Genomic DNA, 12,873 nt, shown 5'->3' on the forward strand with positions numbered 1-12,873 from the left:
GGTGCACTTTGGGTGACCACCTTCTGGAGTTTTGCTTACCAGCTGGCAAGGGCAGGAGAGTCTGTGTCTGTTTCCTTGAATATATTAAGCTCTGGCAAAATACTGGATCTTCAAGGAGTCGGAGGGTTGTAATCACATTAGATGGCTGTGTGGGAACTCCTGGGGTTCACTCCTTAGACGCAGAGAGCCTTGCGACACTGCCATAGCCTATGCCAACTCAATACGGCACAAGGTTAATTTATGGGACACCCAGTGGTGTCTAGAGAAGGTGGGCATGTCCCCTCGGTGGAGGGAAACACATTCCACAGAAATTTCAGAAAGCTTGGTTACTGTCTTCCTGTTTGATAGTGACCTCAGCACTGCCTGGAGGGATGTTAAAGACGCCCTGCTATGGGCACCTGGGCATCTGAGATCCAGAGAGGAGTATGAGGAACAACTTGAATGAAAACGTGCAGACCCCAATCCCAGGAGGCCCCGCCTCGGAAGAACCTGACTCCAGGGTCTCTGCTGTCAGCCGGGAGTCCCTGCTCTGTCTCCAGCACTTCTGCAGACAAAGGACGGTGGGTGGCACTTGCAAGAAGGGGACGTGGGTTTCAGGGGTGACACAAAGAACCCCACAATCTCACACCCTTGGAGTCAAAGGCTGACCTGAGTGGTCCGTGGCAAAATGAGACACATCTAGTCAGAAAAAAAAGTTTGCGTCGCATTCTTCATATTTATAGCTACTATGTAGCCAGAGAAATGAGTTTTAATATTTGATGTGCTTGGATTCGGAAACAGATCTTGCTTCATAATGCGTGAGCGATGGTTGCTTGGTGGGAGTAAATATCTTTATGTTTACAGCAGTGTACACATTGCAGAGAATCTTTATGAATAAGCGAAGACTCATAACAGTGCAATCTTAGGAATGGAGAGATGGTCAAGTTAGAGGGACTTGGGGCTTCTGTCTCTAGGGTGGAATACTGCTCTGGGACCCTTGGGAAAATGTGACATTTAAGTTTCAATATTGTATCAGCCATACCCAACTTTATTATACACCCACACATAGATGGTCCATGGCATTTTCCCGCCTCATAAAGGTGCAAAAGAAGCCTGTATTCAGTAGCGCTCACACTTCAGTATTGGATTCCAATCTCTTCCCTGGTTGGTCCTGTGAAAGACAAAGCTCGGATGATACATAACCCCCTCCACATCTTGTAATCATGTTTGTGTTCTCCAGACCTCGGTGGCTACCCCAACAGACCTTCACCCTTGACATCCTCAAGTTCTAGAAAGTACCTTAGAGATGCCCCAGCCTCCCAGTGCAAGCCCCTGTGATAGATAGAAATCTCAGTCCTTGACCTGCCCAGGGCCCAAGGGAGTTCCAGCCCCACTGTACTCCCTCCAGGTGAGTTTCCCACGCCTGGTCCCACTGTACTCCCTCCAGGCAGGATTCCCCATTACCAGCTCCACTGCTCTCCTTCCAGGTGGGGTTCCTCTCTGGCTTCCGGTTTTGTCTGGTTCCTTCATGGAGGGAACATGAACATCAACCAAGATGCTGCCAGCTAAGAGACCAATCCCAACCTCTGAGGTCTGGTGACCAGGTACCATGTGTGCACCACCAAGACCTTCACCATCAATCCTAGCAGACAGTCAGTCTGAATGTAAGACTCCAGCCTCTCAAGCTGAAACTGTCACAGTTCACCAACATACATATACCACACATGCACACACACACACACACACACACACACACACACACACACACACACACTCGGGTCTGGGCCCATTGTCTCCACATTGCCGGAACTCATCATGGTATTGTTGCCTACCAAGGTTCATTTTTTAAAAACTTTTATTCTTCTCTCATATATTATACCCCTACTGCAGTTTCTCTTCCTTCTGTTCCTTCCAGTCCCCGCCCCCCAATCTCCCTTTATTAGGGTCTGAGCAAAGGCCCCCAAAGAAGACCAACAACCATAGGGTGGAAAAAAACGATCCCCAAAGAAGGTCACAAGCTCCTTTTGAGTGGAGTTTGGGGGATTCCAGAGAGGAGGGATTAATCTGGGGCTGACTAGTGGAAGGTCCCGGTGGTTAGGGACCTTCCAGCAGCAGGGTAGGAAAAGCTATCTTTAGCCTGCAGAAGTCTGAAGGGGGAGGCATCTGCTGATTCAGCAGAAGGGCTTGTGGGGGTGCTTGCTGATGGTCACCCATAGGTTGTGGTTTTCATGAGACCCGCTTGCTCAGCTCTGTCCCAGTCTAGTGAAGTGAAACTAAGGTCTGGTCTCTGTCAGGGCTCTGGTCTGCTGCCCCCTTTCTAGCCTTTTCACCTTCTCCCCCAGATCAACCCCTCCTCTGTTTCCCTTATTGCTGAGCAATAGCCCATTGTGTAACTGGCCATCCTTAGTGAGGTTTTCGTTGGCTATTTGGGTCATTTCTACCCTCGGGCTATCATGAATAAAGCAGCCATGAATACTCTCTACAGAACTTCAAAGGATAGATGCATCCATCCCTCAGGGCAAGCACATGGGAGGAGGATTTCTGGGTCATCAGACAAGTACGTGCCTCAGTTTACCTGGAACTAATGGTTTCCCCTCGGTTGTCACTTTACATTCCCACCAGCAGTGTGGCGAAAGTAGCTGTTTGTCCTCACCAGGCTTCCATCATCCGGCTTCCTGGTTTTAACTGCACTAATGGGTTTGAATGAGGGAGTCATCTCTTGGTGCTGTCTTTTTTGATTAGTGGCAACGTCAGCACTCATTCTGTGCAGGCTGGATAATCACGTATCTCACTTTGCCGCGTGTCTATCCAAGTTTTTAGCATCTTTTAAACTTACTATGATTCATCTGTTGGACTCTTGATCTTGTATCTGAGATTTTACTGCGAATGTTCTCTCCCAACCTGTGCTCTACCTTTTTATTTTCCTAACAGCCTATTCCAAAGTTCAGAAGGTTTTGCTTTTGAAGACAAATTTGTCTGTTTCTCCCTTTGTGGTTTGCCCGTTTGTACCTGCTAAGGTCTCACGGACACATGTGCTGACTCATAGTCCCAGCAGGTGGCGCTATTTTGAGAGGCTCTGGATTCCTTAGAAGGTGGCGCCAGGCTAGAGGAAATAGGTCACTGGAGGTGTGGCCGTGAGGACTGCGGCTCCTTCCTAGGATGCGTTTGTCCTTCTGCACTGCACTCCGTTCTAAATACTTATTTGGTCTTCTAGAGCCAGCTTTGTCTTTGCCTATGCGCCTGCTCACCTGATGCTCCAGGGGTCTCCATCGCTGCCCACCCACCATTGTTTCTTACTCGCTGAAGTACAGCTCCAACAACAGTCGGGAGCTCTGCCCAGCTAGGCCCTCCCAGACTACTGTGTCTTAGCGGGAGTCCTCTGAGAGTCTTCTTCGCCCAAGGGTCCTAGAGCACAGAAGGCGTCTTCCCACCTTTCCTGACTCCACGACTGCTCCGGTCCCTTGGAATGGGGCTTCTGTCCCAGACCGCAGCTACAGGCAGATCTGCTCAGTCTTCACTCCTCACATCCCTAAAAGCTTAGATCGATGTCACAAGTAGACCTGCCACAGGTGGCACCTGAAAATAGAAAGAGGGACTCTTTCCCAGGCTGGCAGCCTCCCTGTCCGCTGGTACCCAACAGCCCTCCTTCCTGTTCCTCAAAACATCCTCTGTTAGATCCTTGCGGACGTGCGTCCAACCCGTGCTCTCCCATAACAGGGAGGTCTTGAGAAGGACTCATATTTTCCCTAACTCAGCAAAGCGGGACCTGAAGAATGGGTGGGTGGATGGGAGGTGAGCGCAGCCTGGCGAGAAACTGAGGAAAGCACGGCGTTGGTACCAATTCAACACTCAAAAGTTCTTGACCTGGCCGCACTCGGGGTCCGCCAGTCCCGCCCCTTCCCCTTCTTGCTTCCTTCCCCGCCTCTTTCCCCTCTCTACTCCGGGAGTCACTTACCCCACCCAAGTGTAGCCCCGCCCCGACCTCCCGCGTCCTCAGTCTGGATCCGTCACTAGGCAACCAACCGCTACTGGTACAGCAGCGTTGTCGCTGTCTGGCTGTGGGCCTTACGCGCCATGGACCTGGTTATCACGCAGGAACTGACCCGTGCCCAGAACCAACAAGGTGGGTCTCATCCTACCTCTGCTAATGGGAGTCTCTTGAGCCCAGGAGAGTGGCACAGAAGGCCTCCCGTGATGCGGGAGTTGTTGAGGCCTAATTGTTGAGTTGGGAGCGTTGTGGGCAGTCTGACTAGGAATTCAGACCCCTGAATTCAGAGGAAGGTTTTTCCGGGGACTGTGTCTTTTTGACACACCCATGCCGGGCCTTTCTGCTGATCTGCCCGACAGATGCAGCTGCCCTGCGACGAGCTTATGAGCTGATCAAGTCCGCGAACCTGGGAAAATCGGAGTTCGACCCCTCAGAGAGCTTCAGCCCGGATCTGTTCGTGCTGTGTGCGGAGCAGGCACTCAAGGTGGAGCCCCGGGCCTGGCTGGCACTGGCACACAATGGACCTGCCCCCCCTCACATTTTGGGGTGTTAATGGCACAGAAAAGGGTGGGGGGGGGACACCGATGAGTGTTGTGCGAATGGGGATGACCAAGCTTTACTTTTGCTGGTTTCAATCTCCTACAGATGGGAAAGCCCGAGATGAGTGATGACTGCATCCAGATGTACTTCAAAGTGAAGCGGCCAGTAACTCAGTTTCTGGGTCGAGCACACCTGTGCAGGGCCCAGCTTTGTGCCCCACAGTCAGAGGAAAACCTGGTGAGAACATCCCAGTCTGTTTTCACCCCACCCCCGAGGATAGCAGCAAGTCAGGTCTTAAGAGTGACTTTTGGCCTGGAGAGATGGCTCAGCGGTTAAGAGCACTGACTCCTCTTCCAGAGGACCCAGGGTTCAATTCCCAGCCCCCACATGGTGATTCACAGCTCTCTGTAACTCCAGTTCCAGAGGATCCCATGCCCTCTAGACCTACATGAAGGCAAAAACAAAAAAAAAAAAAAACCAAAACCAAAACAAAACAAAAAAACACCAATGCTTGTAAATTTTTTTTAAAGAGTGGCTTTTAAGCAAGATGGAGTTGAGGAACCAAATTTTCCTCTACAATGATGCCGAACAGTTAGAGTTCCCGTTTGTGCTCTTCTCTCCACCCAGTATTTGCCAGTGTCTGGCCTGAGTCTGTCTGACCTCCCACCTCCACGCAGCAGTGCTATGGCCTCTGTCTTCTATCACAGGCATCCCTGAGCTGGGCAGGGCAGGAGCCGGGAGTCAGGCACTTCGAGGCACAGCCAGCTGCGGTTTCTGTGCAGAAGCTGGGGTGCCAAGCAGTTTGCATTTGGTGACAGACGTGGAGAGGCATGGTGACGGTTGCTTGGGTGGCAAAAGCGCCTTACCTGTGCCTTTGTTTGGGCTCTTTTAGGAGGAATTTGAGAATTGCGTGACTCAGTACATGAAGGCTATAAACTTCGCAAAAGGAGAACCGAGGTAGGCATGCGGGAGCTGTTTGCTTCTGCTGGATTGCTTAAGACTTTGGTGCCCAAAGGTACCAAGTGATGTTATTTATTTATGCTGTCATCCATCCAGCCCCTCTCCTTTCTGTTTTGTGTTTAATGGAGTCATGGCACAGGCTTGTCTTATTACTTGAGAGAATCAGCCATGTTCATGCAGACTTCCCAGAAGCGGCATCCTTCGCCATGCTCAGGACTTGTTGAGATTTGTTGATGGCTGTCAAAGTGTTTTCTCTATGGCCTCCTTCCCAATCTGTCCCCCAGTACCCCTTGTTCCTGACTTTGGGGGTCAGCCTTTCTGAAGAGAGAAGGGCACACTCTGGGATTCCTCTGGTTGGACTGTGGTCCTTTACCCCTGCACCTCTTTTTGTCTCTGCAGCTGTGAGTCTATGAAACCCTAGCACAGATTTCTAGCTGGTGGTTGTCTTGTTCCCACCCAAACCCAAATTCAGCTATTGAAAAGTTAAGTTAGCATACACTGGCATTGGCACACCTGCAGTGGGACCCAACATTAGAGGGACTTTCATTCATTTTGCCCATGCCCACTGTTCATCTGTTGAAAGCCTTCTCAGGGAACACACTGCACAGGTACAAGGGTCCAGGGTCCAGCCCCACAGTTCTTCCCTCCAGGGTTCAGGAGCTGACCCTGTGCCAGAGAACTCAGTAGAGTGAATGTTTCCAAATATGGCCTTTGGTACCTGGCCATGACCCACTGCAAGGGTCTTGGAGACAGTTATAGCTGGGCTGAGCAGGTCACTGCAACTCACTGGTCTGGTTGCTGCTCGCTTGGTTTTCCTTCTTCCTTCCTGGGTAATGAGCAGCAATGGCCTGTCTGTTGACCAATCAGTGATAGAACAGCAGGGCTGCCCACTCCAGACAGTGGCTTCTGGTAAGAAAGTCCTGAAGCTTCCCTGTATGACTCCCTCTGATGCTGCCCTGCCCCTCAGAGGGAGATGCTTGGGAAGTGCCTCTTCACACACCTTCCTCACCTCCTCAATGGTTTATGCTTGAACATGGAGTTTGTCCTTCAGTCCCTCACTTCCACCTGCAACACGCTGTGTCTGACTATCTTTTGTCCGCTTGGCTCCTGGCTGAGTTTTGGACTTCTTGGTCACGGTAGGATGCCATCTCCTCCAGGAAGCTTTCCTTCCTTGCTCATGACTGAATTTTCATGGGACGTGGTTAATTTGTGGAATGACTGAGGTACCATGTCATCACCGCCATGAGACAGCCACTGCTCATGTGGAACAGGGCTATGGGGGGCGGGGTGGCTCTTCATCCTGGTGCTGATGCAGGCTGGAGAGAAGTATGTCAGATGAAGTACCTGTATCTGATGGTGATGGGACACACCTCCACATCCCTTCTGAATCGGTCCAGGAATCAGGATCCCCCAGCCCTGTGCCTCGAGCATTCTGTTTTCCCCTCCCTGCCTAGGTATTACTTCTTGGTGTTCAATGCTTCTGTTCTCTACTGGAACATGGTACGGCCATTCCTCAAGCCTGGATATCACCAATATGTGATCCCCAGCCTCTCTCAGATAGTCGCCGTGTTAAACCAGACAGAAGAAGAGGACAAGGAGTGGCAGGCAGAGCTGATGATGTGAGTTGGGGCAATAGAACTTAACAGCCCTGGGAAAGTCCTAAGCTTATCGTGAACCTCTTTCTCCCCCAAGGAAGGGGCTGGGTTCCTGACTTGTCAGGGCGCTCTTTCTAGAATCTGTGGCTATTGCAGCAGGTCTTAGAGATTCCTCAGGTCTCAAAGTAGAGGAAATATGACTCTACTGTCATATTTCCTGGCCCACGTTTTTAAAACCTTAGTGCAGTAGGGTTTTGTTGTTGTTGCTGTTGCTTGGTTTTTGTGTTAGCAGGCACTTTGGCAAGTAGCTATGACGATATGAGCATCACATCTGGGTTCCCAGGTGCCTGAGCACGGGAGCTCTGAGGTCGCTGCTCTGAAGCCATAAACTATCAGCAAATGCCTGGTCACTGTGCCAGCTAGACCAAGAGGTGATATCTCCCAGGTTTTGTCAGGATCTTTCTACAGGCAAGAGACCAAGTGGATTTTTGACAATGTAGATCCCAGCACCAAAGATGTCAGTCCAAGTCTAGACCACAGTCTTGGGGCCCCTGCTTGTGGTCAATTGGAGGAACCTCTAAGAGAAAGTTGATGTAAATGAGATCTGCCTTCAAAGTGCCATCTGAAAATGTCCTTGATAATTAAAATGCCAATCATCCCGTGCTGTCTGCAGTAGTTTCTTCCACTCCTGCTGGCCTTGCCATGGGTCCTGACGAGTATAGGGCACTTCCTTGGGAAGCTTTTTAAAAGTCTGTGAAACACAGAGTTTGCCAAAGCCAAGACCCTGACTCCCAGAGATTTGCAGCAAAAGACAGCTAAGAAGGCTAATGTCTGCTGTTTTCTGTTGTCCAGGGAACTTCTTGACTGCTACCTGCAAGCCGGTAAAAATGAGGATGCTGCCAAGTTCTGCTTGACGGCTGCACCGTTCATCAAAACCCATGCGCCACACAAATACCGGCATATGTTCTCAGTCATGGTAAGCAGACACATTACAAGGAAAGGCAAGGAGTGGTGCTGTCAATCATTCAGAGACTATGCATGAAGCCTCAATAAATCCATTTGTTGAGGAATATAAAAGCATACACATATGTGAACAAAACAAGCAAAAATGATGAAGAAAACAGGCAGTTCATCTCATAGGGAAGAGCAAAGTCCTCTCACTACTATTGTTTAAGTATTTCTTTTGTTACAGCATCAATTTTTTAAAAAATATTCACAGAAAATTTGTGAAATACAAGTAATTGCTATAGCACTGTGTCCCCAATGTGTCTACAACCTTCTAATTTTGATGTATAAGAATCAGCATAAATCATATCTAAAAATGTGTAAAACTTAGTGAGAATTTGTCTTAATTACAAACATTAATTTTATAGAGGAAATAAAAATATGTAGGCACAAAATCTGAATGCATCTCTCGTTCCTCATTTGAACGCAAAGTAACATGCAGTTGCATTCCCGGACAGGTGCGTCATGAGCTAATGGATGATCGTCTGTTAAGGGAAGAGAAAAAGCATTCCACGAGTCTCTCCATCACTTACCACATCAATTCACTAAAAGCGTAAGTAGTCTGGGGAAGTTGAGCTCAGGCTGAGAACAGGACACCATCTCCTCTCTTAGGATGCCCTTTGTCAGTGAGAGGAAGTTTTAGGGCTTAGGCCTGGCTATAGGGCCTACCCTAGATGAGATGGTACTAGGGGTTTTGTGGGGAGGGTCTAAAGTAACCCCTGTTTACCACATCCGTTACTGAGAAGCAAAGGGGCAATGAAGCTACCAACAGAGTAATCAGAGTCCCAGAAGGTGAAAAAAGTCCCCAACTGAGTCAGATGCTTCTCACAATCCCTGCCAACCGAGGAGAGTGAGGAGGAGATCATAGTGTGCCTGGTCCTGAGGAGAGAGAGGAGATTACAGTGAGCCTGGTCCTGAGGAGAGAGAGGAGATTACAGTGAGCCTGGTCCTGAGGAGAGAGAGGAGATCATAGTGTGCCTGGTCCTGAGGAGAGAGAGGAGATTACAGTGAGCCTGGTCCTGAGGAGAGAGAGGAGATCATAGTGTGCCTCGTCCTGAGGAGAATGAGGGGATTACAGTGGGCCTGGTCCTGAGGAGAATGAGGAGATCACAGTGTGCTTGGTCCTGAGGATACTCCCCTGGAGTTTTCCTGCAGTGATATAAGAAAAGGAATATTTCTTGCAAAGAGAAAGCTAAGGAGGCATGAAAATTTGCCTGGGAAATTAGGCACAAAGAGAGGAGAGGGATCCTTTATGATCTCCATTCTTTAGGTAGCATGGGTTCATTGATTGAAGACTTTCCCTGAAAATAATTTTTTAATAAATATGACAGGATGATTTGACAACATAGTGTTTAATTAAATCAATTCTAGGAAATTGGATAAACATAACTTGCCAGAAGGCATCGACCAGATTCTGAGGAAAGCCTATAAACACTTGAGTCACTACAATCACCACCGCTTCCCTTCCATCAAAGAAGAAAAGTAAGTGGAAGCTTTGCTTTATCCGCACGCAGAGACACCCACACAGCCACCACACAGCACTCAGGACGCACCAGAGAGTGTGAAAAGATACACGAACACAAGCAACTAGACCCACTTAACTACCCGCTCCACTCCAGGGGAGGATTTGGGGCTGCCTCCCTGGCAATAACGTCATGACGTTTATCCCTTCTGTGTACTACACTTGGGGTGTGGGCCTTCATGTCCTACCTCGGAAAATCAAACTTCACTTCTAAGCACCATCATTTTCAATTCACCACCGTGCCTCGGAAACGTCTTAGCAGCTACACAGAAGAATGCATTGATCTGAGCCTTTCCCAGGAGCCCATCTTAATTCTGAGGTCTCTGGCATTTCTGGATAATGGAGGAGTTGGCTCTGGGCTGGCTCCTGAAGAAAGAGCGGGTGGTGTGAAGCAGAGTTGAAGATCTGGAATGTTCTCTCACAGAGGTGGCAGGAGTCTGTTTCTTGCCTCAGCAGCTGTCCGTCACACCCTTGTGAGCGCTGCATTTGTTTGAGATGATGAGATCGTAATTGCTGCCATGTGTTGACTTTTGCTTTCCAAGTCTCTGATCACCAGTGGGGTGCAACGTTCACCTATGATTGGGGCTTTCGAACCTCCTCCTCTGGGAGTTTATCTTCTGAATTCTCAATGATTTTCTCACTAACCTCTGTTCAATTCTGATGGAAGAAACCCATTAACCCCTTGACTACGATAATTGTTTAAGCCACAGGGCCTCTCCATATGAAGTCCACTGTTACCAGAGGCAAAGCACCAGCTGACCTCAATGGTCATTTGGTCACTGACTTGGGCTGTAGTGTGTAGTTTTGTATACAAGAGGATGCACCCTTGGTGGGAATAACATCCGCATCAGATACAAACGTGATGTGGAAGCAGGCCCTCATAGCTATAAGATCAGATGTGCCAACCTGAATAAAGGTGGGCTCTGATTCCCAGGACAGGTGTCCTTCTAATAAAAGGGAAATTTAGGTCCAGAGACACACATGGGAACAGAAGGTACCAACAAGTACCGGCCACAGCCTGAAGAAACAAGGAGGAATCCTCTGCTGAGTCTCCAAATGCAATGTAGCGTGGGGGAACGCCTCGATCTGAGGCCTGGCCTGAGAACTGGGAGACAATCTGCCTGTCGTTTATGATACTTGGCCTGTAGGGCTTTGCTGTGGGAGCCCAGAAAGCTGATCGAGAACCCATGTTAGCTGTCTGTGGCTGTGTGACAAATGACCACAAGTTGAAGCTCAAAATAGGACACATTTGTATCTTTCTGGTTGCGTCTGTGGGCAAGACTCCCTTCATTTACCAACAAGATGTTAGCTACCTTCCTCAGGTCTCTCTGGCAGCTGAGCCGGGAGAGAGCTGCCCTGCTCACATGGCTGCTGGCACAATTAGTTACTTCTGGCCCATAGGCTATCTTCATGGAGAATGGCTTTCCTTACCAGAACAGCCGGGAAAAGCACCAGCCGTCTATAGACAGGGCTAAGTGTGGTTTGGGGCTGGGGTAGACTCTGCTTGCATACAGGGGCTGCGTAGTGCTTGACACATACTCCTGGGGGACATGCAAAGGGCCACACTTGGGGTTCCAAAGATCTGAATAAAAGCCAGAGGAGAGGGATCAAGTCCTTGTCTGTACCAGATTCCCCACGTCAGCTGCCAGACCCTCCCGACAGGTTAATAGCAACTCTGAGGGGAGTGAGTGCTCGTAATCATTTGAACTTGTAGTCATGCTTGTTTCTGAAAGGAAGACCACATCTGTCGTCAGATTCTCCAAATTTAACCGCAATCAGACTCCAGGAGTCAGGCAGGGTATTCTCCCAGGGGTTTGGTGATGGTGAGGTCCCTTCATGAGAACATACTCATTGTTCTCTGAGGCAAATTCCTAGAAGTAGGGTTGTAGAGTGCTGCACAGATATGCACGCAGGGAGCTTGCTTTTTGGTGACTTCTCTGAGCCTGTAAGGTAGAAGTTCCACTGCTTGACTATGATGAGGCCAGACACTTACCCATGCATGTATGAACTCTGGTTTCTTTGTTGGCCCCCCTTCCTTTCTTTTACCTAACTTTGAAAATGCGGCCTATATCCCCATTGTGCTGCTGACGGATAACGTTCTTGTACTGAGAGCTGAGCCCTTCAGCTTTGTGATGGTTCCAAGTTATCCAGGTGACCAGTTAAGCTTTTCCAAGTTTTGATATACAGAAATGTTATACTTAATATAGAAATGATGTGAGCTAGTGTTCATTCCCACCAATCCTGGGCCAGGTGCTGTCTTTGGTCTTTTACACGTGTGAATTCAACTGCCTAGTGGAACCTGGGAGTGGATGTGTGGATTCTCAGAGGAACTCACTGCCCCCCCACTCCTGGCTGATGCTTCCTCTACCAACACACCTCCAACAGCACACCCTACAGTGAGCTACCGGGGAGCTATTCTCTAAGGCTCCACTTCTGTGTGAACCTCTAGTTGATGTGCACAGGGACCCCCAGAACCCATGTGTCTAGAAGGACCCCAGAACTCTCTCAGATCCCCAGTTCTTTGTGCAGTCAGTACTCACTACCACGCCGAAGGAGCAGCTGTGTAGCTCCCGACTTGCCCAGGATACATCATAAGCAGCCTGAGCTGCCTTAATGGATATAGGACCCTTCCCCCACAAGCCAGAGAGCCTTGGAGCTTCCTGACACTACAGGGCCCTACCGCCATATCTTCATCTGGACTTCTGTGTCTGGAATTCTGACTAGCACAAAAAAGTAACATCTGTTTAAAGCCAAAATGGTCCAGGGACCAGCTCTTTGCCCTTCCCTGAGTTCCTCCTTTTTGACCTGACTATCAAGTCCAGAACTCAGGTGAAGCAGGGAGTCAGAAGTGCTAGCGCCATGCTTTAGATATGCAGAACCTGAGGAGAGAAGGGTGGGCAGAAAAAAGCTGCCCCCACCTGGAACAGCTCAAGACAAAAGAAAGGGAGGGTGGTGCCCCCATGCGAAGTCACTGTGATTCGGTCTGAATGTGTCTCTAACATTACTAAGGCAAAGAGATACTGAGTCTGTTCCCTCAGAATGGCTGCCAGTCTCTGGAGACACTTGATGGTCATGGATAGGGATGTTGCTGCAGTCCAGGGGGAGGAAAGCAGGGATGCAGTGGTGGGACCAAGGATGCTGAGATGCAGGCCCAAGGATGCTGAGATCAGGAAGCTCTGGCCAGTCTCCTAAAGGACGTTGGCTTAGCATACATCTTTCCCAATTTGTTCTCTTTCAAAATTGTTGGTCTATCACAAGTCCCTGCACTTTAACACACTTTTAAG

The 12,873-nt window shown here is 49.3% G+C and overlaps 1 protein-coding gene and 1 long non-coding RNA gene across 2 annotated transcripts in view; one reads left to right on the top strand and one right to left on the bottom strand.

Moving 5' to 3' along the window:
• Positions 1 to 752: 752 nt before the first annotated feature.
• Positions 753 to 4,372, bottom strand: LOC125413674 (uncharacterized). The gene is made up of 4 exons (XR_007236005.3): positions 4,119 to 4,372; positions 3,411 to 3,555; positions 1,444 to 1,503; positions 753 to 1,150 (listed from the first exon to the last, which is right to left on the bottom strand). It is a non-coding gene; the product is annotated as an uncharacterized LOC125413674 (long non-coding RNA).
• Positions 3,963 to 12,873, top strand: part of Cfap46 (cilia and flagella associated protein 46) — an 86,612-nt gene continuing 77,701 nt past the window's right edge. Inside the window, exons 1-8 of the mRNA XM_087908309.1 lie at positions 3,963 to 4,102; positions 4,327 to 4,451; positions 4,613 to 4,744; positions 5,400 to 5,464; positions 6,922 to 7,086; positions 7,915 to 8,038; positions 8,526 to 8,620; positions 9,439 to 9,549. Coding sequence (XP_087764435.1) covers positions 4,054 to 4,102; positions 4,327 to 4,451; positions 4,613 to 4,744; positions 5,400 to 5,464; positions 6,922 to 7,086; positions 7,915 to 8,038; positions 8,526 to 8,620; positions 9,439 to 9,549 — 866 coding nt within the window. The 5' untranslated portion in view covers positions 3,963 to 4,053. The remainder of the gene's footprint in view (positions 4,103 to 4,326; positions 4,452 to 4,612; positions 4,745 to 5,399; positions 5,465 to 6,921; positions 7,087 to 7,914; positions 8,039 to 8,525; positions 8,621 to 9,438; positions 9,550 to 12,873) is intronic.

This window comes from Myodes glareolus, chromosome 7 (genome assembly GCF_982192425.1).
Source record: "Myodes glareolus chromosome 7, mMyoGla1.1, whole genome shotgun sequence".
In the NCBI taxonomy this organism is placed as follows: domain Eukaryota; kingdom Metazoa; phylum Chordata; class Mammalia; order Rodentia; family Cricetidae; genus Myodes; species Myodes glareolus.